The following is a 26,506-nucleotide window of genomic DNA, read 5'->3' on the forward strand; positions in this document are numbered from 1 at the left end:
TCGGGGCGAAACGTGCGTCGAGTGTGTTTTGTGATTGTGTGGTGGTAGTGCGTATTGCTTGCCTGGCTGGTTTTTCCTGCATGTTTAGCAGTGGGAGGGCAGGCGGTGCATGTCGCATGCTGCATGTTGCACCATACAGATTTCATCTCTTTCAGCGGATTATAGCAAATTAAGCTTTTAGTTAATTGTATGTACTTACTTATTTACGCTGTGTCAGCAGTATAGCCCTTGCAACATCACTGAAAACAACAATGGCGTTACCAATACCCAACAGACCAGCAGGTACAACAATATAATATTATCACCAGATGGTGCCCGCGACTTCGTCCGCGTGGATTTTTGTTTTTCAATATCCCGTGGGAACTCTTTAATTTTCCGGGATAAAAAGTAGCCTATGTCCTTCCCCGGGATATACGCTAACTCTGTACCAAATTTCATCAAAATCGGTTGAACGGTTGGGCCGTGAAATGCTAGCAGACAGACAGACAGACAGACAGACGGACAGACAGACAGACAGGCAGACAGACAGACAGACACACTTTCGCATTTATAATATTAAGTATGGATTATGACCAGATGGTGCCCGCGACTTCGCCTGCGTGGATTTAGGTTGCTTAAAAAACTCGGGGATTTCTTAAATTTTTTTAAAATCGGGAACCATTTGATTTTCCGGGACAAAAAATAGGTTTTATTCATATCCGGGATGCTAATTATCTCTTTACCAAAAGTGATGCCCGCGACTTCGTCCACGTGCACTGTTTGATTTTCCAGGGCAAAAAGTACCTAGTCTATGTCCGTCCTCGGGATGTAAGCTTTTTTTTCATAAAATAGGGAGCAAACGGGCAGGCAGGTCACCTGATGTTAAGTGATAACCGCCGTCTATGAACATTTGCAGCACCAGAGTAAATGCGGTGCCTGCCTTTCAGGAATTAGTTTATCCACCCCTTGCGTAACCCCATGTTGTGATCTCATGGGAACACCGTCGAAGGGAGTTGGTTCCACAGTTTGCATGTGCGTGGAAAAAAGATCTGGCGCATCAGGCGGTCGAAGTGCACCAGGCGATTTGTAGAGCGTTGTCCCTGTCGTTGAGACCGACAAAACGTCATATAGGTATGAGTGACAGAGACAACGCTCTACAAAGCCGAAATGTCATTCTAAACGACGATGTACATTATTGCCGTGTACTGTATGTAACTCTGTACGCACCAAAAACGATTGAACGGATGGGAAGTAAAAAGCTGACCAGACAGACACACTTTCGCATATTTATAAGATTAGTAAGGATTGTCGAAGTAACACGTATTAGTGCCATGCGACAATGCAAACAACAACGAGTGTCGTCAGAGCAAATGGGGCATATCCTGGAGGCAATTTAGTTGTATTGAGCCGGGCTGAGTTCATACGGCTGTGGCCCGCCTCTGTGTGCTGACTGGTAAGTGGACTGATTTACTAAACCCACCTGCCTCGCTGGCCTAGTGGTTAGGATGTTACTGCAGATGACGAAGTCCTGGGTTCAATGCTGGGGTCGGGCCAAAAATAGGCATTGGATTTTTCTGTTAAGAAATTCTCAGTTACTTAACTGAGAATTTCTTACTTACCTACCTACCTACTTAGGTACTAGACTGCAGTTAGGAAGTTAGCGGTGTGTCGGCCCCGTGCCTCGGTGAGCACGTAAAGCGCGTCCTACGCCTGATCTTAAATTTTTGAAATCTGAAATTTTTTAGGCGACCCATATATATTTATTGAAATATTAAATTGAATATAAAATACCTTTCATCCATTAACCAGCTGGGTGAAGGTCGTTCTATAGCGGGATCCTATACTATATGGAATTACGAGCAAATGAATTGCTAACTTTACTTAGCCTAGAGGCGGGCATTACAAGTTTATTTTTATTTCTAGTATTTACATTATGACAGTTACTTTTTTTTAAATTTTTAATATGTTTTTATACGTACGTAGGTACGTACAATAAATTTTCAAAAATATATTGATTATGCACTGTCATAATTTTAACTTCCCTAAATTGAGTTCCCTAAGTTTAGTTTAACAGAAAGCTGTGGTAGCCTAGTGGTTAGGACGTCCGCCTTCCAATTGGAGGTTGGGGGTTCGATCCCGGGCACGCACCTCTAACTTTTCAGAGTTATGTGCGTTTTTAAGTAATTAAAATATCACTTGCTTTAACGGTGAAGGAAAACATCGTGAGGAAACCTGCATGCCTGTGCGTTCTCTATAATGTTCTCAAAGGTGTGTGAAGTGTGCCAATCCGCACTTGGCCAGCGTGGTAGACTATGGCCAAAACCCTTCTCACTCTGAGAGGAGACCTGTGCTCTGTAGTGAAGATGATGAAATTTAGTTCTCAGCGACTCTCGTGGCCCCATACTGTATATGGCTCGAACAGCCCTTTTCTGCAGCACAAAAATAGAATTTATATCAGCAGCACTACCCCATAATAATATACCATATGACATAATGCTGTGAAAGTACTAAGATTTTTTCTTTTTCAGTGAAATCATGAACGCCCTTCAACTCTGCCTGTTTGCGAGCTTGTGTATATGCTCCCACTCCTTGCCACCGGATAAGGTACATTATGTGTTCCCTCCCACCTCGTTAACTTGATACTAAACACCTACCTATTTTGACGCGAGACGGCTGATTTGTTATGATAGTTCCAGACAGGATGAATGGACGCGAACGAGGATAACAATGCTTGATTGGTGTGATGTTACACAGGTCATAGTGACGCATGAACATTATAGTGTCAGAAAGTCATATTATCCTTGAGTTCAATTTCAAGTGAATAATAAGATACCTAATCTAAATCTATCCCAAAATTAAAATTCCCAAAATTAAAGTAAGTCCAATTAATTCAGTGTAGTTGTAGACCAGCGAGGCAATATCTTAGTTATGAAGATAATAAGATTGGTTGCGTTTTCCCCGTAGTTGCATTTGCCTCGCTGGACTACAACTACACTGAATTAATTATTATTAAAGAAGGTCTGGTACCGAATTCCAAGCTGCCGCGGCAATCATGTTTGGCCATATACTACGAACCACCTCAGGATAGAGGATTCTTATGTTCTGTGCTTGACGACTCTGATGATTGTCTGTTTCTGTCTCAATTTACTGACTAAAATGCACTTATGAAGGAAAATTACTATTAATTCAGACAATAATTACAACTGGAAGTTGTAATTATTGTCTGTTCAGCTCTCCTGTTCGAGAAGCGCTGGTCGCTTCTCCCGCCATAGTACCCTTAACGACATCATCCGGAGGTCCCTTGCCACCGCCCATGACCCGACAGGACCCGAGAGCTGGCAGCTACCTTGGCCAAAGAATTAGTTTGGCCATCCAAAGGGGTAATGCTGCCAGCATCTTGGGTACAATGCCTCGCTGCGGTGGTCTCGATGAGGTTTTAGATTTAATTTAATTTATTTTAGTTTTAATTTAATATTGTTTTCTTTTTTTTTAGATTTAAGTTTATTAATAGTTTATTTGTTTCCATCTTCAAGTAATTATTTTTATTGTTAAAATTAATAAAAATATTGAAACTATAAAAAAATTTAAAAACTGGAAGTTGATTATGGCGAAATGACAGCAGCTACAGGTGACGATTACGAATTGCAATCACCTAGGCCGACACTCTCTCGCTATTGGCTACAATGCATTGTTTCACAAGAATACCATAAATTCATCTAACTACAACAATACTGTATTTGACAACTAGTCAAATCAGTCACTTTTTATGAAACATCAAAACGCGCACTAAGTATGCGATATTCTATGAAATACTGGAATGTGATCTCACATCATAATGACGTTTTTTAGTTTAATCAACAATTTAAAATAGAACTAACAAATGACGTGGTTTTTACGTACTTTTGAAGACACGTTATTTAATAATCGATGAGAAATAGTTTATTTTTAATGTAGACAAATACCTATCCAATTGAAAGTATAGCAATGATTGATGCAGCTTTTCCGTAATCGACCAGAAGAGGTGATTGTGATAGTCGCACTGTACTTAGGCTGTGAAACTAATAAGGTGGTAGGTAGATAGCAGTAGAATTAATAAGCTGATCCTCTGTTCTCTGAGGATTCTGTGAGTGAGGCTAACTGTTCGTAGTATGTGACCGAAGCATTATAGTATCGCATACTATCACGATACGAAACGACCTTTTCTGTAGGAGTAATGATATTAGGATTGTGCTGAAAATAACCTTTGAAGCGATCCTGTAGGGGATACAATTTGAAGTCTAAATACATTAGCAGTATCAACGTAGTAGCTAGCAAGGGAAAACGCGATTTTCTTTCATTTTATCGTAGATAGGTATCTACCTACTATAATTCTGAATCTATATTCTTGTAAGAGTGATCTGATAGGTGATAACATGAATGGAATATGTTTTTTGTACAAAAAAGATACCTACTTACAATATAAGTCCCGCAAATTGCTAATGCGCGTGGCTGCCATTTTAGTGACGTCAGCACTAGACTGAAGTTTCGAGCTGATGGTATATTTTTATTTCGGCTGACGTCAAAGTGACATCATTTTGATGTTAATGAGACATGGTTCCAGCGCAATAGCAATTTGCTAATAAAATAGTAAAAACTAAGTAATTTGATAAACATTTGATAAATTATTATCGGGTGCGGTTCAGATTTGACGAAGGTATAGTGTCACCACAAAAAAGTCGTCAAATTGAGAACATTTTCCTTTTTAGAATCGCTGAAAAAATGATTTCTTTCAACGCAAGCGTAGCGAGCGCTAATTTCTTCTTAGAAGGGGCATTCATATTACATCTTCTATCCAACAGATGAAACCTTTTCACATCATCAAGACACGGAGTATAGACTTGAACAACGCACGTGGCTTAGTGATGGAGACCAGACTGGAAAAATCCGTGGAACCAACTGGATATCGACTAGAGCTTGAGCCGTACTTAGAGGACGCACTATATAAAGGTAAATGAAGGGCTCTGGTATCAGGAAAGATGAGCGCTCGAAGACATTGGAGGGTAATATGTCTGCACATAGGTACAGTACTATAATTGAGCCATTACGAACGTGCGAACTGAGTCATATAGCTAGGTATCGACTAATCCTTTTTTTACTGTTACACACAACACCAGAGGACCAGCTGTTCAATCGCGGTAGAATGACAGCTACAGTGTCACGATCGCAATCACCTCTGATTGGTTGATGCTCGCTCACTATTGGCTACAATGCATTGTTATAACAACAATCGCACAAATTCTAATAATAATGATTGATGCAGGTTTTACAAAATCGACCTACAGATTTCAGTTCCATAAGGCCGGCAAGTGCGAGCGAGAGGTCTGATAAAATGATTTATGTCTCAATGCGCACGTTCATAATGGCTCAACTATACCTACTACTAAATCAAAATATATAAAAGGAAAAGGTGACTGACTGTGTGACTGACTGATCTATCAACGTACAGCTCAAACCACTGGACGGATCGGGCTGAAATTTGGCATGCAGATAGCTATTATGACGTAGGCATCCGCTAAGAAAGGATTTTTGAAAATTCAATCCCTAAAGGGGTAAAACAGGGGTTTAAAATTTGTGTTGTTTACGCGGCCGAAGTCGCGGGCATAAGCTAGTAGCAAAAAAATATCTTAGAATATCTAAAGAAAATATCTTTTGTGCCGTGAGCTACTTTTCGTCTGAACCTTTTACGCTTGAAATTTGAGTAAGCTGCGCGATTGCGGGAGAATGACAGCTTCAATGTCACGATCGCAATCACCTCTGATTGGTTGACGCTCGCTCACTATTGGCTACAATGCATTGTTGCAACAAGAATCGCACAAATTCAGCCAATCACAACAATTGAGATTGTAATAATGATTGATGCAGGTTTCCCGCAATCGAGGTATTGTTTTCCAATTCTTCATCAATATAATATTTGTGTCGAAGGTCACGTGAGCATCAACGTGACGTGGCTGGAAGACTCCAACACCATCAGCGTGCACTGCGCGCACGAGGTCGAGATCACCGAGTCGGAGGTCAAGGCCTACCTGCCCAGCGATGCGTGAGTCCTGTCTTCATCTAGATATGCCTTCTGCATTGCCTTTGGCTAGTTTTACCTATACTATTGTCTTGAAATAAATAGTTATATTCATCATAATCATCATCAACCTGTCGCTGGAACACTACTGAGCACGGCTGTCCTCTCAAAATGAGAAGGGTACGACAAGACTATGACAAGACTACGACAAGCGTATAACAAGAGTACGACAAGTACCTACTACAAGAGTACAATAAGGCTATGAAAATACAAGACTACGATATAACTATGACAAGTTGACGACAAGAGTACAACAAGACTACGCTAAGTCCACGACAAGACTAGGACGAATCCGCGAAAAGACAACGTCAAAATACGCCAAGACTAGAGGTGTCAAATACAGGTTCATGTGTGTATCACAATATTATCACGTGTTACGTACAAATATTTAATAATTATTAACGTTACATTATTTTGTTACAAAAAAAAAAATAGCTTGAACCGTGAGGCGCAAGCAGAAAAATGGGTGCAATCGATTTTCGACCTTATTGACATACGTCAGAAAACAGCATTTTAGCAATCTATGAATTATACTGAGCAAGAATATGACAAAAAACAACTTTCTCATAACCGTCAATAAGGTCGAGAACTAGGGTATAGCTTGTATTTAACTCGATTGATTTAAATTTTAAATTTTACTCTTAATAGGTACCCAATCCATACCTTCGCGACAGGTCGAAATGGCAATCGGGGAGGGAATGCCCCGCACACCCGCACGGCCCCTGTGCTAACCCAGTGCGGGCGAGCGAGGGTGACGTGCGGGTGTGCGGGGTGTCACCCCCGCCTCATACCCCGATTGCCATCTCAACCTGTCGCGGAATACAGTACCTAGTACCTACCTATGTATGTAAAAATAAAAACAAGTAGAACGATAAAGCAATGTCAAGTAGATACCTACAATACAATAGGTAGGTAAGTTTACCTAGTTACCTATAAAAAAATCTTTTTAGTAGGTAACTACTATATTTATTATCATACATTTCTACATATTTATTATCATACGAATTATAAAATGATGATGATGATTTCTAAAAAGAACAATACCACTTCACGTACCTAACCTATTACCTATAATACTTAAATGTATGATAATACCTACACTTTGAAAAACATTTTCTCATACGATTTATAAAATGACGCAAGTATTTCCAAAAAGAACAAATCTACTATAATAGGTATTATTAACGCGCGACACAAATCTATCACATCACAAAAATGTACCTAATCTACATTATTTTGCCTAATCTACATTACAATTATTCGCATTAAATATTTATCGACACTCAAGTTCACAAATAAATAAAACTGCATTCAAAATTTATTACGAAACAAACAAAATGATAAAAATACTAGCCGCATACTCGTATCATAACAGTCAACATGTAACAGGCCAATACGAAAATTCGATGTAATAATTATTCACCGTCGAATCGCGACGATATTTGTATTCAGCTGTACCTACCTAATATATTTTATTCTAATATCGTCGCTCGGTCGCGCCGCGCGCGGCGTATCAAAGATCAAACGCCTGAGTTATTTTTTAGGAAGGATTATCTCAAATTTTCACTACTTATTATATATTGTATTCAATTTTGTTTTAATCTAAAAACGAATATCTTGAATACATTTATATATTTAATAAATTTATTAGGTACATTATTTTTTGACACCTCTAGCCAAGACTACGACATGATTACGATAAGACTAGACAAGAGTACGACAAGACTACAACAAGTCTACGACATAACAATGACACGACCACAACAAGTTCACGACAAGCAAGACTACGACATGAGTACTATACTCTCCTCTAACGTTTCGGATTTTTGTGCGTTTTAAGCAATCATAATAAAATATCACTTGATTTACTTAACGTTGAAGAAAAACATGTATGTATGTAGGTATATACTATATTGCACCACAAAAACACAAATGACAGGTTACGAAAAGAAATCTTAAAAAGTAGGTACAAAAAGGCGGTCTTATCGCTCATCGCGAGGATTCTCCATAATTCTCAAAGGTAAGTATGTGAGGCCTGTCAATCTGCATTTGGCCAGCGTGGACTATGTGGCCTTAATCGTCCCCATTCTGAGAGGCAACCCATGCTCTTGAGTGTGCCGGCGATGGGTTGAGATGTTTTTTTTAAAAAGAATATTAGCCATGTTAAATGACTAATATTCCCCTTTCCTCTCCAACTAAAGCTTGTGCGTGCTAGGAGTAGGTACGACAATAGTGCAACGGGCGGGGTTTGAACTGCCGACCTTATTAAGGCTCTAATAATGAAACTCTCTTGATAATGAAACCAATATACATTATAGAATATTCATCAATTTGAACAGAAAAAAACCTCAAAAGATCCCAATAAAGAAGACAAGCATGGACCCGAGGAAGCCGATCTTCACCCTGCGCCTGGAGAAGCTGGTGCCCAAGAACTCCGTGGGCTACATCAACTTTAGCTTCAAGGCGAGCATGCAGACGGCCAACACGGAGGCGTTCTTCAAAACCACTTATGTTACCGAGCAGGACGTCGAGAGGTGAGGTGTTTTCTTGTTTTATACATCTCTGCATTGTATTCTGCCATTCTACATTGATAAGAATCGCGATTCCATTTCACATTTTTTTAAATCGCAAAGTGCTCACAGCAGTACCTACTTTACTAACATTATAATCTAGCCTATGAGCGAATTTTTTTTTCACGTAATTTTGGGGTAATTTATAGGGTAACTAGCTTTTTTAAAAACCTGATGCCCGCGACTTCGTCCACGTGGAATCAGGTTTTTAAAAATCCCGTAGGAACTCTTTGTCTTTCCGGGCCAAAAAGTACAAGCCTATGTCACTCTCCAGGTATTTATGTATACCCATGCAAAAACTCACGTCAATCCGTTGCACCGTTGCGACGTGGTTGAAGGACAAATCAACAAACAAACACACTTTCCCATTATTTTATAATAAGGGTACTGATAATGTGATGGCATCTCAGAGCCTTCCTTTACGCGCATAACAACGTTAATGATAACGATTTCGACTCTTAGGTAGATAAGTATAACGATTATTATTATAAACAGGTGTTCGTGATATTAACTGGACAGATGGCTTCGTATAGTATGGTATAATAACATTGTAAATTGTGAAATTAAAATTAAAAAGAGCAACCGCCGAGTTTCTTGTTGGTTCTTCTCGGTAGGAACGGCATTCCGAACCAGTGGTAAATTAAAACTAACCGACTATTCGAAAGCGCTTGTAAAAAGTCTACTTGAATAAAAACATATTCTATTCTATTCTATTCTACATGCCCTGGGAGGCACGGAAAAAAGGAACAGGCAAATAATTATGACCTCCAAAGTCGATTTCCTAACGAGTTACCAACTTGGACCAACTTTGTACTTACCAGAGCAATCAATTAATATCCAGGGGCTGTCGCTTTAAATTAGCATATTTTTCTTATTTAGAAAACACAAAAAACGTTTCTGCCTGTGTCCGTTATATAGACTTTGAAACCATCTAACCGATGTGCCCCAAACCAGTTTTACTTGAAAGGCCAAAATGCGAAGATGGTTTCAGACCAATAAAAATGCATTAGGCAATTTTTTAGCGTACTAGCACACGCTGGATAATAGAATTTTTGCGCCTACCTTGTTTTATTTTTCAAGAATAAATAAATGCTCACAGGTTATATTGTATATTGTAGGATAAGTTAGAATTGTATATATAAATAGAATTGTAGAATTAGATAGAGTACGATAAGGCTGACATACATAAATGTAAAAGCCTGTTAATAAAAGATTTAAAAAAAAAAAAAAGTTTTGAACCCGAATAGTAATATGTAGTTTGATCATGGATGTATATAAATGTGCGAAAACACATATACGCTTAGTAAAATTTGTAAAATGACAAATATTTGGACCTATTTTGCATCACTGCTAGGTAAGTACCACTATTCGGAAAGCCCTGGCCAACGAATTCTTTAACGCTCATACTTTAGTTAAATAATTCGTTGGCCAGATTCCGTTCTTCCGTTTTCGTTTTCGTTTTCCCCTTATTGTATTGTGTTTTTTATTTACTATGTACTTTCCCTGAATTTTATCTCCCCCAGTCGAGTTTTTTGTTTTCTTATGTTTATTCTATCTGTGAAAACTTGTGATTAGCTTCAATCTTTTTCTGTTTTTATCTTATTTTTTTATTAGCTGAAAGTTTTCCTGTTAAATAAAATAAAATGTCACCGTAGGTATAGGTATAGGTATCATGTTAAAGGGTATCTTTCAGAATGGTGGCAGCAACCCAGCTTCGTCCCAACAACGCGCGGAGGATGTTCCCGTGTTTCGACGAGCCCGGATATAAGACGCCTTTCGAGCTCAGCGTGGTGCGACCCCGGACTATGATCGCTTTGAGCAATACGCCTGTTGCGAGGACTGAGGATATGTGAGTTCAATTATAGTCCGCGACAGTCGAGATGGCGATCAGGGTATGAGGCGGGGAGACGCCCCGCACACCCGCACGTCACAAGCCTGCGAGTTCTCCAAAATGTTCACGCGGCATGTGAAGTCTGCCGATCCACACTAGACAACCAGGCGAACGGCCGTCCTTCCTTCTCATTCTGAGAAGAGAGCTGTGATCAGTAGTGGGCCGTCGATGGGCACAGATGATGAAGTTTATTCACAAGATTGCATAGAAAGTGACCATTGTATAATATACCTTCTACCTTTTCGCTAGTAACGGTGAACCGAACGCAGTGTGGGACCACTTTGAAAGAACACCTCCCATGTCCACGTTCACGCTGGGCCTCATCATAGCTGATCTCAAGCAGCTGGGAGAGTCCATCCATTACAAGGACGAGAATGGAAATGATATTGGTAAGGAGTTTCTTGTATAGGCGTCACTCAGAAAAGCAGGTGTTATTTAAATAATTTTAACGAATTATTTGCAGAGGCAGATTATCCCTAAGGCAAACTAGGCACGTGCCTAGGGAAGCGAGTTTACGAAGGGGCGCGCGCGATTTTGTAGAGTTCCATTACCTGGCATACCTAATTATCTTCTTCCTTTTCTCTAATATAAACTAACTGCCCCTTCTTTAATATAGCAAAGTCTCATGACGTGTTGTTCTTCAGTCGTTCACATAAATAGTATAATTACCACTACCAGCTATGCAATGAGACGATTCCTCGTTCTTTTGAAATTAGTTCGTAAAATTTTTAATATGGCTGGTAGAGGGGCGCCTATGAGGTGCTTGCCTAGGGCGCTCTCAACATTTAATCCGCCTCTGATTATTGAAATGCCCTCCCGAAACCTACGCGAGGACACAAGTTCAACGCGGAGAGGTTATTTAAAAAAACTAATGGCAAAATAAATTATTCAATCAGAGCGCGATTACTTTCGCAACATCTAATTATCCAGGTCCATAATCTAAAAAGTTAATATGTCCATAATGTTCTGTGTCTGAAGGCTGCCAATCCGCACTTGGCCAGTGTGATAGACTAAGGCCAAAACCCTTCTATCTATCCTCACTCTGAGAGAAGACCCGCAACCCGTAGTAAGCCGGCGATAGGTTGCTTATAATGATGATGATGATGACGATAATAATCCTAACGCTATATCTATAGCTATACCTTAGCTTTAAGTTGTGATGTGTGGCACAATTGTATAAATAAACGTCTTTTCTTTCTTTCTTTCTAACGTCCCACGGTACGATCAGTTATATTTAGGTACTAGCTTATGCCCGCGACTTCGTCCGCGTGGACTACACGAATTTCGAACCCCTATTTTACCCTCTTAGGGGTAGAATTTCCAAAAATCCTTTCTTGGCAGATGTCTACATACGTCATAATAGCTATCTACATGCCAAATTTCAGCCTGATCTGTCCAGTAGTTTGAGTTTTTATATATATTTAGGTATAAATGTGTGCTAGTAACTTTTCTTATTGGATTTTTAACTGCCAAAGATTTTTCCGATTCAATCTCGACACCCGAGCATACAAACTCCTAAAACGAGTGGCTACGACCCCATAAAGTTTATGGTAACTTCCACCATTTTGCGGCGAAATTGCGCCCTGAACTGAACAGACAGTAATGGCGTTCGTTTATGGGAACAATGGGGTCTTGTGGGTTGTGAACTTTATTTACTTCGCGGATATACTTTTTTTGAATAAAACTCTTAGTCTACAAAAAATATTGAAAAAGTCAGCCCACTTATTGGACTGCATTGTCACTGATTACAAGGTGAAATTACTTTACACGTCGTATAATTTTACTTAGATTGTTTTAGAACTTTAATTTTTTTACTAATTTAATTTAAGTTTTAATAGTTTGTTATGGGTTGTAATTCTATTGCCCGAAATAAGATTCATTTACGTTATTATTTATTGTTTACTAGCTTATGCTCGCGACTTCGCCCGCGTGGACTACAAAATTTCAAACCCCTATTTAACCCCCTTAGGAGTTGAATTTTCAAAAATCCTTTCTTAGCGGATGCCTACGTCATAATAGCTATCTGCATGCTAAATTTCAGCCCGATCCGTCCAGTAGTTTGAGCTGTGCGTTGATAGATCAGTCAGTCAGTCACCTTCTCCTTTTATATATATAGATAGAAATAACTGCCCAAAAAAGAAAAGCATAACGCGTAAAATTTACGCGTTAATAATTTTTTTTTAAATTACGTGGCACAATATATTTATTTTGACCGGGAGAAATCTTCGCAAGATACCCGGTCTCTTTGAGGAGAGATCGGGTTATGTGGGATTTCTACCACTAAACCCCCTCGGTAGCCATCCTCAGTTCATATTAAGAGGCTCCGGGCACAGTATGGCCTAAACCCTTCTCATTCTGAGAAGACATCCGTACTCAGTAGTGGGTTGATTGATGGTGATGATGAACTTTTTTTGTAGAACTTCGAGTTTGGGGTCGAGCGGAGTATTTACAAGCACTAGAAGGTGTCAACGAGAAGTTGGCGCGAGTGTTTGCCGAAGTGGCCAAGTTCTGGCAGGTGCCTCTGCCTCTGCGCCGGCTGGACATCGTGGCGCTACCCAACTACCAGGGAGTGAAGCCAGCTGACAACTGGGGACTGATTGTCTACAAGTTAGTATTGTGAAGTTGGCGCGAGTGTTTGGCGAAGTGGCCAAGTTCTGGCAGGTGCCTCTGCCTCGGCTGGATATCGTGGCGCTACCCAACTACCAGGGAGTGAAGCCAGCTGACAACTGGGGACTGATTGTTTACAAGTTAGTATTGTGAAGTTGGCGCGAGTGCTTGGCGAAGTGGCCAAGTTCTGGCAGGTGCCTCTGCCTCTGCGCCGGCTGGACATCGTGGCGCTACCCAACTACCAAGGAGTGAAGCCACGTGACAACTGGGGACTGATTGTTTACAAGTTAGTATTGTGAAGTTGCCTCTGCCTCTGCGCCTGCAGGAAACCTGCATGCCATGTTCATGAACTTTCGCACACCTTTGAGAACATTATATTCTCCATAATGTTCTCAAATAAAAGATTTTATAAATAACGCAACAATTAGATAGAAATCGGAGCACCCCCGACTCGCCGCAATTTAATCTGTTTCAGAGTATTTTTGTGACGCGCAAATCCAGAAGATTTACCTTTATTTTTCTCTAAACAGGGAAAGTGATCTATGCAACAATGGCTATTTGTACCTGGCGCACGAAATCTCGTACCAATGGCTGGGTTCGTTGGTGACTCCTGCCTGGTGGTCGGACGCGCATCTCAACAAGGCCTTCGTCGGATACTTGGCCGCGGAGATCGCCTTTAAGGTATACTAATGCCATTCTCACACAAATTCACATTTATCATCCCGTCATTAGTTGTTATTAGGTTTCCGTACATCAAAAGGAAAAAAGGAGCCCTTATAAGATCATTTCGTTGTCTGTCTGTCAAGAAACCTATAGGGTACTTCCCGGTGACCTAGAATCATGAAAGGCAGGTAGGTAGGACTTATAGCACAAGTAAAGGAAAAAATCCGAAAATCGTGAAATTTGTGGTTACATCACACGAAAAAAATTAAAATGTGTTCATGAACAAATAATTTAGTATTTTTGTCGACATCACAGGAGACCGAAGAGCTGGCAGCTACCTCGGACAAAGAATTAGCCTTATAGCTATTCAAAGGGGGAACGCTGCCAGTATCTTCGGAACCTCGTCTAAAGGGACTCCTTTTAATAATATTATATTTTACTTATAATATTATATTTTTTAAGGTTTTAGTTTTAGTTTAAGATGTTCACTTTTAGATTAGTATCTTTTAGTTAGTATTTAACATTAGACATAGTTTATTTATTCATTAGTTAAATATATTTAGTACTGGCTGATGCCCGCGACTTCGTACGCGTGGATTTAGGTTTTTTGAAATCCCGTAGAAACTCTAATTTTCCGGGATAAAAAGTAGCCTATGTCCTTCCCCGGGATATGAGCTAACTCTGTACCAAATTTCATCAAAATCGGTTGAACGGTTGGGCCGTGAAAAGCTAGCAGACAGACAGACAGACACACTTTCGCATTTATAATATATTATGGAAGTATGGATTTTGCAATTTTCAAAGTAAGATAACTAAGTATACCAGGTAGGGTATCATATGAAAATGAAAGGGCTTTATTTGTACATTCTAAAACAATTTACTTATGCATAATAGTTTTAGATTGAACGTGCAAAATGTCGAAAAAAATACCCAAGTACCTACGGAACCTTCTTGGCCGGTTTTTTATTCGTCCATGGATCAACATGGATGCATATTGGCTGTTGATTGAAAATGAAAATGAAAATGAAAATCTTTTTTATTCGTATAAACTTTTACAAGTGCTTAAGAATAGTCGGATGCATCTACCACTGGTTCGGAATGCCTTTCCTGCCGAGAAGAACCAGGAAACTCGGCGGTTGCTCCTTTCAAATATTTGATATAGGTACAAAATTATGCCATGTATAAAATAGTATTTGCAGTCTTGTGCGTTGCTGGAACGAGCTGCAGGTCAAATCCACGCTCTTTTATCATTTAGATAATCTTCAATTGTGTAATATGCTTTTTTCAGGAGCATATTTTTAATAGATTTTTTAAACTTGTGCAATTTACGATGTAACTTTGCATGCCAGTTGGACGGCGGTTTGGAGATGGATGGCAAGTGGCCGATGACGATGCTGTACTCGCTGTACTACGAGTTCAGCAAGCGCTACCCGAACTCCCGCATCACGGGCATGAAGCAGGAGACCGCCTGCTTCAAGATCGAGCTGCTTTTCCGGATGTTCAACTACACTATTGGACAAGACACCTTCAAGAAAGGGATCAGGACTTTCATTGAGTCCAAGTAAAGTATTATCTCTAACTAGCTTATCCCCGTAACTTCATTTTCGTGTGCTGCACCAAGTCCATATTTTACCCTCTTAGGGGTTGAATTTTCAAAAATTATTTATGATTTCGCTTTTTAAAAATCCCGTGAGAACTCTTTGATTTTCCGTGATAAACAGTAGCATATGTCACTCTCCAGTGGCCCTACCGCGGTTGTTTGACAGCTACAATGTCACGATCGCAATCATCTCTGATTGGTTAATGCTCGCTCACTATTGGCCACAATGCATTGTTTGCAACAAGAATCGCACAAATTCAGCCAATCAGAACAATTGAGATTGTAATGATGATTGAGGAAGGTTTTAGACAATCGCCCTAATACACTTTCGCATTATTATAATATGGGTACCTAAACTAGCGGCACGCTATGATGGCCGGTTTGACGTTTGTCCGCTCATGAAGTTCCGTATTAATTGATAACGACTTTGAAGGAAATAATTGTATTACTTTATTGACGATAGTGATGTGCAGAGATTCATAAATTTTATCGAATGTAGTTTTAGGTTTAGGACTCAAAATTTATTTATTAAATTGATTTCTTAAATGTATACAAGTGTAGAAAAATCAGTTTGCACCATTTAAGGGGTGAATGTACTTGTGAATATGAACAATTTTCACTATGTGGACAAACCTCTGAAATCGCAAAAAAATATCAATAAATTTTTAAAAATGGAATCTAATACGATCGTCACATAGGATCGCTGGCTAGCACAACTACTACCTCCGGCAAACTCGCGTCAATGCTCAATGCAAAACAAAGCAGTTTCGAATTGACGTTGCTTCGAAAAGTATAAACTGTCAGTGCAATGCGATTGTGATATAGTTTTGACCTGGCTTTGGATTTCAAATATTGATACTGCATTACTGTTGACCCTTGCTCGTTAATTTGGACTCTGTTCAAGCCCTTTGTTGTGGATTTCGTCGATATGACCGAACGTACGCAGAGAACTGTTCTAAATAGTCAGACACGTGAGTTCCTAATACGCCTTCGTAACTATTTCGATCGTGAAGCTCAAAATGGAGGGCCAATTTTACCTATAACGTCAGTGGTTGAACGCGTAGCTGATGCGCTTAATATTGGACAACGAACTGTTAGACGGATAACTAAAAAAAAATATGGCGAGACTGGCACAGAAGAAAATAAACTTCACACACCAAAAAAGAGAAAACGAGCAAAACCAGTCGTAGGCATCGATAGCTTTGATGCCGATGCTATCCGAAGACATGTTTACGGCTACTATTTACAGAAGGAGTATCCAACAAGAAAAAAGTTGGTGCATTCACTGAAGGAAGCTGGATTATTCTTCGGTGGGGAAAGTTCTTTAACGAAGATTTTGAAGACCATTGGATTTCGATACAAAAAATGTAACAAACGCAAAATATTGATGGAAAGATTTGATATAGCGATGGCAAGGTATACTTTTTTACGGCAAGTGAAAGAAATCAAAAATTGGCAAAATGTTGTGTTCTTGGATGAAACATGGCTTAATGCTAACCATACTGTAGGCCGTTCTTGGAACGATGACACAGCAGCATCTACTTCCAAAGTTCCTGTAGGAAAAGGATCGCGACTTATAATTTGTCACGCCGGAACCATCAACGGGTTTGTCGAAGGTTCTCTCATGGCTTTTGCGTCAAAAACCACTGGAGACTATCATGAAGACATGAATGGAGAAAAGTTTACTGAATGGTTTACCTCAATGTTGTGTAGCCTCCCTGAACCATCTATTATAATTATGGACAACGCCCCATACCACTCGATGCAAATTGACAAGCCACCTGCCCAATCCCAAAAGAAAGCTGATATCGTCGCATGGCTTCGTAAAAATGGCGTAGATGCAAACATGAATATGTTAAAAGCGGAATTAGTACGTCTTTTAAAAGAAAACAAACCAACCAAGATCCGATACGTCATTGACGAAATAGCATTAGAACATGGGCACAGAGTTATACGGTTACCGCCTTACCATTGTGAGTATAATGCGATTGAGTTGGTGTGGGCTCAAATTAAGGGATATGCTGCAAGACACAATACAGAACCCCCATTTACCACAAAAAAAATGCTAAAATTATTAGAAGAAGCTTGTGAACATGTGACTAAAGGAGACTGGGAAAAGGTTGTGAATAGAACTGTTAAATTAATAAGGGAAGATTATGAAAGAGATGTGAAAATAGATAATATTATAGAAAACGAACATATAATTATTAATGTATGTGATGATAGCAGTGACGACAGTGAAAATAGTAGTATGGACGAATCTGATTAATTATGGCCTTTTGTGGCACCTTTTTCGGTATCTTTTGTATTCATATGTTTCTTGTGTGCATATAAAGTATGTATATTCATTTTCGTTCAAATATTCAGTTCGTTCAAATAAATTAAATAAACATATACATTTTTGTTTTATTAAACCTATTTAATCAGGTACAAAAACAAAACTTAATTGTTTTTTGTTCGAGAATAAATTGACATTCCACATCACTATTGTAATGTGTCAAACCGGCCATCATAGCGTGCCGCTAGTGTAGTGATAACATAGGTATTGATATTATCTTGTAGGAAGTTCAAGACCTTTACTGGCGATGACATCTGGAACGCGTTGAACGAAGCGGCGTTGGCGGACGGCAAGATACCAAAGGATGTCGACATCAAGACTGTGGCAGCTAGCTGGATCGAAAAGGAGAGGTTGCCGCTTGTCACTGTTAAGAGGAACACTGACGCCAACTCTGCTTTGGTGTCCCAGGTACACTTTTTTTGTTCTTTTTATGGTTCCGTATCTACAGACAAAAAGGAAAACCTTATAAGTTCACTTTGTTATCTGGCTGTTTTTCTGTCGGTAATCAAAACCTATAGGGTACTTCCTGTTGACCTAGAATCATGAAATTAGGCATGTAGCAATGTCTTATAGCACAAGTAAAGGGAAGAATCCGAAAACCTTGAATTTGTGGTTACATCTAAAAATAAAAATAAAAGTGTTATTTGTTGTACGATGGTACCATTGATTTATTAGGTAGTTAATAAATCAATGAAAGGTACGGAACTATTCGTTTGCGAGACCGGTTTTTTACCCGACTACGGCAAAGCCAAAAGGAAGGGTTGTGATTTTGGCAGTCTATTATACGTATGTACTTATGTATGTTTGTTTGTATCTATGTGTGTTCCACTGTAGCGGCTAAACTACTCAGCCGATTTTGATGAAGGAGGTGTCAATTGATTCGTTTTTATTGGACCGGAAGACATAGGCTACATTTTATACGAACAAAATCGATCTGACGAATGTTACATCTAAAAAAAGTAGAGGTCTTTTAATTTTTTTTGCTATTGTATCAAGCGGAATTTCAAATGAAATAAGAAAAAAATGCTGAGTTCATCAATATACATAGTAAACAATTAAAATATACCAAGCGACAGAAACACGATTTTACTATAATATTTCAGCGTTTATTAAGACGATCATAGTCGGGTTTTAGTTTCAACTTTATCATGTAAATAGCAAGTTTACACAAGAAACAAGCTTATTTTGCTATAATTCACTAAACAAGGGTTTGCAAAGTAACAATTGCTTGTATCCAATATAGAAAGTATACCTACGCGAACGCCCCCACGATATACCAGATGCTGGCAAATTGTTGTGGTGGGCACCAATCGTGCTATGGCGGAGTGACAACCAGGACTTCACCAACACAATGCCGGTCACCTGGATGAGGAACCACAAGGACCTGAACCTTGTGAACATGCCTGACAAAGGACACTTCATCATTGTTAACCCTGAGGAAATTGGTAAGTATTTTAGGTACCGGCAAACTTGAGCGGCTAAGCCAGTTCTGGTACGAGTTGTTGTTAGGGTTATAGGTAGATTTAATACAGGGTGCAACCAGAACGCTGGCAAAAACGAAGACAAGTGATGGTACTGATGATCAGTGATATGATGCCACAAAAAAAAAACGGGAAAAAATCGTGAAATAAACCTATATTTTGTAAAATTTCACGATACATTGCAAATAAAACATCTGACTGACGCTAGAGTCAACGAACGTTCCATAAGTAGGCCACTCGGAGTCAATGCTGCGTCGTAGGCGGGGCATTGACCCGAGTTTTGCACGCTATACACTGCGGGTTTCAAAAATACTAAATAACTAAAACTACAAAATGAGGCAAATGGTTATTGGTATTGGATTGTGTTTATGTAGTACTAGCTTATGCTCGCGACTTCGTCCGCGTGGACTACACAAAATTCAAACCCCTATTTCACCCCCTTAGGGGTTGAATTTTCGAAAATCCTTTCTTAGTGGATGCCTACGTCATAATAGCTATCTGTATGCTAAATTTCAGTCCAATCCGTCCAGTAGTTTGAGCTGTGCGTTGATAGATCAGCCAGTCAGTCACTTTTTCCTTTTATATATTTAGACTAGCTTATGCTCGCGACTTCGTCCGCGTGGACTACAAAATTTCAAAACCCTATTTCACCCCCTTAGGAGTTGAATTTTCAAAAATCCTTTCTTAGCGGATGCCTACGTCATAATAGCTATCTGCATGCCAAATTTCAGCCCGATCCGTCCAGTAGTTTGAGCTGTGCGTTGATAGATCAGTCAGTCAGTCATTCAGTCAGTCACCTTTTCCTCTTATATATATAGATTTATTAGATTTATGTCATAATAGGCGTTAAGACCCTAACGTATTATAAAATAAATTGGTGCAGCATTTTGCGATAGCATAACTTATGGTTTTGAGCTCGAACTTTCTAATCAGTTGTTAACTTTTTCCCAGGACCATTCCCAGTGAACTACGACGACGAGAACTGGAAACTCATCTCCGAATTCCTTCAAACCGAAGACAGAACCAAGATTCCGGAGTTAACACGAGCTAAATTACTCCATGACGCGTGGAACTTAGCGTACGCTGGAGAACTGTCATTTGCTACTGCTCTGAACATGACACTTTTCTTGCCGAAAGAAAAGCACCCTTTGGTCTGGGATCCGGTGTTCACCATGATCGATCATGTCGGACGGCATATCTGCGCTAGCCTGCAAGACAAATTTCGGGTAGGTTTAGTATTAGCTATACCCTATCCGCGGAATAAAGTTAATATAGTGCTCTCTCTACCTAATCCTATATTTAAAAACAGAGAGAGCGCTATACTATTCTGCGGATGAGTTCGTATAACGTTCTCTCCGGTACATAACGTACCCATACAAATCATAGAGTCAAACAGAGAGAGTGCTATATTAACTTCATTCCGCGGATAGGGTATAAAAGACATAGTTTATTAGGGGTTTCAAGACAGTATTTAGGTATTTTTAGACATAGTTTTAAATTTATCACGTTTATCCAGGCAAGTTTCCCAACTAAAGAATCTGGCATTTCATGCGACAAACATCAGTGTACACTGTACGAGGAATTCAGGACTAAAATAGCACGCTTACCCGGCTCTGAGACCACCGACAAAGCGAAAATTCCGCTTATCACACTATGCGCCCACTACGAGTTTGGTAAGGCACTAACAGTTAGGCTTAGTAGTAACTGATATGTCGTGAAACCGAGCAGTGCCATTGAAGCGCTGACTGCCGAATATTGCCGCCCATTGCCACTTCAGCTTCATAGCCTCTTGTCAACGTAGCTATTATAGCGATATTCTAACAATTTTGAACAATTATTAAAAGAAATTGTGAAAATCGGCTCAAATTTGACGGAGTTATGGAGTAAAATCGATAAATGCTGTTACTCGTTGAGGAGTTCCATCCTCTATTTCTAAAACTGTTCATCAAATCTTCACTAAACTCACATGGTACCAACCCTGATGGTACAACCTTTGTAGAAAAAAAAGAATTGTGAAAATCGGTTCAAATTTGACGGAGTTATGCAGTGAATCGATAAAAAACTTGATTCCGTATCCCGTATGAACAAAGCCCTAATTTTATTGTTTTCGGGATAAAAACTACGCTATAATATGTTAACCCGGAGTATCAGCTACCACTGTACTAAATTTAATTTAAATCCGTCCAGTAGCAATTTTGAACAATTATTATAAATAGGCACAATAAATTTGTGGCGCTTTTGGACTTTTGAACATAAATAGCTACAACACATTTGTATTTTGTAGTACTGATAAGCTGGGCTATGTCTTATCCATCGTGCCCGTCGCTTTGCCCTCCATATTGAAGAATTACTTTGAAAGGTTCTTTTGTTTAGGCTTACGTGCGCAACTTGCTCGCGCCACTGTACAACAAGCTGAATAAACACGCCAGTGATGACGAGCATAAGTGGAAGAAGAGCCTTCGCTCGAACGCTAGGTCCTTCCTCTGCAGTACAGGGTACAAGCCTTGCATACAGGAAGCCCAAGAGCAGTTCAACAAGTGGATGCAAGCTCCTAACCCTGATGAAGGGAATCCGTGAGTATTTATTCGACTTATTTATTGTGAGAGGCTTGCGAAGTTAAACAGAGCAATGATGACTGATGAGGTCTAGGTTGGAACGCGGTGCTCTTGAAGATTCACTATTTCGACTGCATCTATGTTGTTGAATCGAATGTTAAATAAACTTAAATCTAAATCAAAAGTAAAAAACATTAAATTAAAATCTAAAACTTCATCGAGACCAGCAAGGCATTGTACCTAAGATGCTGGCAGTAAGTATTACCCCTTTGGATGGCCAAAATAATTGTTTGTCCAAAGTAGCTGCCAGCTCTCGGGTCCCTCAATAACCCTTTGCGAAATTTCCTCAAAAAGAGCTCGAGCCCCCAGGCCCCACGGTCCCAAGGTCTCCACACCAAAAGGCACGAATATGAAGCTCCCATCGAGGTTTTCCATATTTGCGCCTCTTGGCCCGTTCGGCGAAGAGACGCATTTTTTTCTTTTTCTTATTTCGTTCTTATTAGGGTTCCGTAGGTACCTCAAAAAGAAAAACGGACGGACGGTCGGCCTGTTAACAAACCTACAGGGTACTTCCCGTTGACCTAGAATCATGAAATTTGGCAAGTAGGTAGGTCTTATAGCAGACATTTGGGGAAAAATCTGAAAACCGTGAATTTAGGGTTAGGTACATTAAATTCTGGTAATGAACTAATAATTAGTATATCCAATTTTCGAAGTAAGATAACTATATCAAGTGGGGTATCATATGAAAGGTCTTTACCTGTGCATTCTAAAACAGATTTTTATTTATTTTTATGCACCATAGTTTTTGAATTATAGTGCAAAATGTTGAAAAATACGACTGCAGTACGGAACCCTCGTTGCGCGAGCCTGAGTCGCATTTGGCCGGTTTTTTATTCTTTAATGGCACTAATTACAAATGTTATCTTGTACATATCTACTTACAGTGTACCTGACAGCTGCTTATGTCCAGTATTCCGATGGGGAACGCAACAGGAGTGGGACTTTGCTCTCCAAAGGGTCATTAAGTTCCCTCCATCAAGGACAAAGAGTGAAAGGACTTATCTCCTCAAAACTCTTGCTGGCTGTCCATATGATGAACACAAGGTAACAATAAATTAAATGTTTTGAGGCAAAGCCGTGCCGCCAAGCGATTTTGTATTCCGGTACGATGCCGTGTAGAAACCGATAAAGGTATGAGGTTAGCCCGCTTCCATCTTAGACTGCATTCACACTTACCACCAGGTGAAATGCTGATACGCAGTCAGCGGCTAACTTTTAATCTATACTATTATATAAAGAGGTAATGTCGTTAAGTTTGTTTGTAGGGGGTAATCTCTGGAACTACTGAACCGATTTTAAAAATTCTTTCACCAGTAGAAAGCTACATTATTCCGACATAGGCTATACGGGATTTTTAAAAACCTAAATCTACGCGGGCGAAGCCGCGGGGATCAGCTAGTGGTATAATAAAAAAACTGTTTTTTGTTTAAAGATCGAAAAGATACTGAATATAACACTCCTGGAGGAAAATGGCAACTTTACCGAGTCAGATTTCTTGCTAATCTTCAGTATGCTGACTGGAAGTCCGCAGGGGACCACGGCGCTATTGCATTTCCTTGCCAATAACTGGGAGCTGTTGAAGGAAAGGTAAGGAATATTATGTAAAAATATCAGAACCTACTCAGTGTTACCAAAATTTAATTTTCCAAAAAAATAAAAATATATGTGCCATTCTTAGTTCATCTGTAACAGAACTTTTTTTTTTTAATACAATAAAACTTAAAGCTAGCCTTATCTAATTACTATATAAATCATGACCGCGTGGAATGGTGCCAAGAATACTGGCTGCATTTCCGCGCTGAACAGCCAGGCTGATCCGTTGCGCAAAAAATGAGCCAGCCCTTCTGTCACCAGATGAGGCTATTAATCGCGGTGAAATGTCTCGTAAAATTTTTTTAGCACTTTTAATTTTGTGCCATTTAATAAATGTACAGAGATGATATATAATATGCCATGTAATAGTAAAATCTTCTATTTTAAGAAAAAAAAGTCGCATGTTGTTTTGCAGTCGTGGCATTCAGTTTGTGTTCAGCCTGGGGCAAATTTTGTCCATCTTGTTTGAAGAGTGTGTTCTTTGTAAACATTAGGTATCCCCTAAGAAATGATTTTTCGAAACTCCACCCCTAAGTGGGTTAAATGGGGGTTTGAAATTTATGTAGTCCACGCGGACGAAGTCGCGAGCCGGTAGGGTACCACCGGCAAAGCCGTGCCGCCAAGCGATTTAGCGTTCTGATACGATGGGTGAAGGGTGTGATAACGAGACGCGAGAGCTCAGTCACGGTAATGTTATCTATACAGTATTCCAACTTCATACAAACGGACGAAACGCGAGCTATACCTACGCGCCTCGATCTCGCGGTGCGCTCGCGGTGCAGCCAGTCGCGACTGTGCCGCAGTGACGAACGGACGGTGTTTGTTTTTTAACAATAATTGCGCGAAAGTATTTTATTTGTTTGTTTATTTATTAGTATATATAAAAAAAGTATATTTACAATCACAAAACTAAATGGAAACACAAAGTAGGCAAATGTAATTAAAATGCTGGAGGCGGGCAGCCCTATCGTATGTTTACGTACCGCGCTGCTATAGGTATTTATTTCAAAGATACGGCCGAGTTACAATACTGTATGATAATATTACCGTGGCTCAGTGATCCATCAACTTGTGACAACTCTCATCCTCCCGCACCGCTCCACAGGCACCACTTTTTTTTAATGTGTTCCTCCCTTTTTTCCTCCGACATGGCGGTCGGAGACTGTTCTAGGTCGGTACTAAGATTGGCTTTTTTAACCACTACCGCAGGTATGCGGCTATACCTATAATAAAATTAAAAAAGTAATTTTCTTATTGTATATACCTACATTTATTCAAAATCTATTCTGTTAAAAATAGTTTTAATTATAACTAGCTAATGCTCGCGACTTCGTCCGCGTGGACTACACAAATTTCAAACCCCTATTTCACCCCCTTAGGGATTGAATTTTCAAAAATCCTTTCTTAGAGGATGCCTACGTCATAGTAGCTATCTGTATGCCAAATTTCAGCCCGATCCGTCCAGTAGTTTGAGCTGTCCGTTGATAGATCAGTCTTTTCCTTTTATATATATTTAGATTTTAAGTAATCTCTTTTGGCCTTCTGTTATAACTAAATTTAAATTTAAATAATAATTATGTATTTACGCTGTTGATTACTTTCAAATAAACAAAATAAAATAAATAAAAAAAAAAACTTCAATTTATTGTTATGTTTAAGGTACTCAAGTAGAACCAATGTCTGGGACAGTCTAATCTCATGCGCTACATCCCGTTTCACAACTCAGGAGGGCTTTGATCTTGTATCCAACTTTTATATGGAGCATAAGGGTGAGTTTGGCTCCGCGCAGCACATTATGGAGAAAGCTCTGAGGAACATTCTGGAAGAGACGAAGTGGTCCGAGGACAACAACCCCGTCCTGGAGCGCTGGCTGGACAACTACCTAAAGAACACTGACATGGAAGAGGACCAGTATGAGAGGAACTGAGCTCAGATGAGCATGACTTTACGACTCGGGACTAGTTTAGTGCAATTGTTTCTCACTTTACATTAACGAGACTTTTGAAACACTACTTAAAGCACACCTTCATTTATTAGAGTCTATTTTTGACGTTTGCTATTATATATGTATATTAAAATTTGCCTAATACAAGAAAATATAAATTGTAAGGCTTTTAAATTTTGGGTCACGGTTTTATACAAAATGCCAAATACAAAAAATTAAAGAGGAATGTTTCATTGACTTATATATTACTTCGTAAGGACAGGGCCATTGCACAAGCCAAATGGCACCGACCCATTGGTCCTAAAATGTTTATTTAGCACCAATGTAACCTCAGTGACGTCTGGATTTCAAACGGGTCGTTCATTAGTATCTAAGAGGTGGCGCTGATTTATTTGGTTCCAAAACCGTGAAAAATTTTGTTCGCTTGGGCATATCTTGTCATTTATATCGATGGCAATGCTTAGACTTATAAAAGCGTTTCAGTACTAGACCTATATCAAGCTTGAATTCGAGTAGCGAATAATAAAAAATGAGATAGTTTTGTAGTGATATTTTATAAGTTGCCAACGCTGTGCTTTTCGGTGCGAGGTTGCCATTCCAGCACCTTGGTCTATTAGTGTTTTGATCTACGATAAAGGTTGAGATCCTAAGGTGCTAGAATGGCTTCTGCGCACCGGATAGCAGCATTGACAAACCCCCAGAAGGGGAACAGACGACATCAGCCGCTGGCTCCCAGCGCTACTGTAACTGTTTCATTTCCTCACACTTTTTATTAAAGTCTTTCAATTGAATCCTTGACTTCTTTAATTTTAAGTGACGGTTTTAACTGCACAGTCAATAATTTATTAAACCAAGAATAAATTAGTTAGTGCCGATTTCATCAACGTCGAGTGACGATAAACCAAGAAATAAATTGGGCGTAATGACAGTTTCTGTTTTGAAAACCTGGCAACTCTCGGATGAGACTTATTTCACGTTGGCGAAATCGGCCCTTGAAAACTTGAAATCATTTCTTTCTATACTTAGGTAAGGCCTTGTTGAAACACGAACTATTGTTAAGATTAACAAACTTTTGTATAAATTAAAAAGGTTATAATATTTTAAATTAA

The 26,506-nt window shown here is 39.4% G+C and overlaps 1 protein-coding gene across 1 annotated transcript; it reads left to right on the forward strand.

Annotated features, from left to right (window-relative positions):
* Positions 1–1,353: 1,353 nt before the first annotated feature.
* On the forward strand, positions 1,354–26,506 carry LOC117986967 (aminopeptidase N). Its single transcript, XM_069502154.1, has 17 exons — positions 1,354–1,432; positions 2,508–2,583; positions 4,818–4,965; positions 5,941–6,055; positions 8,431–8,625; positions 10,355–10,510; positions 10,802–10,941; positions 12,970–13,159; positions 13,690–13,840; positions 15,172–15,383; positions 17,985–18,168; positions 19,004–19,205; positions 20,193–20,467; positions 21,615–21,814; positions 22,744–22,903; positions 23,292–23,446; positions 25,112–26,506. The coding sequence occupies exons 2-17, from the start codon at positions 2,515–2,517 to the stop codon at positions 25,377–25,379; spliced, it is 2,820 nt and encodes a 939-aa protein (XP_069358255.1). The 5' UTR covers positions 1,354–1,432; positions 2,508–2,514; the 3' UTR covers positions 25,380–26,506.

Source organism: Maniola hyperantus, chromosome 12 (genome assembly GCF_902806685.2).
Source record: "Maniola hyperantus chromosome 12, iAphHyp1.2, whole genome shotgun sequence".
NCBI lineage: Eukaryota > Metazoa > Arthropoda > Insecta > Lepidoptera > Nymphalidae > Maniola > Maniola hyperantus.

Excerpts from the sequence above, each read along its gene's own strand:
- LOC117986967 (XM_069502154.1), top strand. The coding sequence starts at position 2,515 with ATGAACGCCCTTCAACTCTGCCTGTTTGCGAGCTTGTGTATATGCTCC. Across the intron at positions 6,056-8,430 it reads GCCTACCTGCCCAGCGATGC|AAAAAAACCTCAAAAGATCC; the intron begins GTGAGTCCTGTC and ends CAATTTGAACAG. Across the intron at positions 23,447-25,111 it reads TGGGAGCTGTTGAAGGAAAG|GTACTCAAGTAGAACCAATG; the intron begins GTAAGGAATATT and ends GTTATGTTTAAG.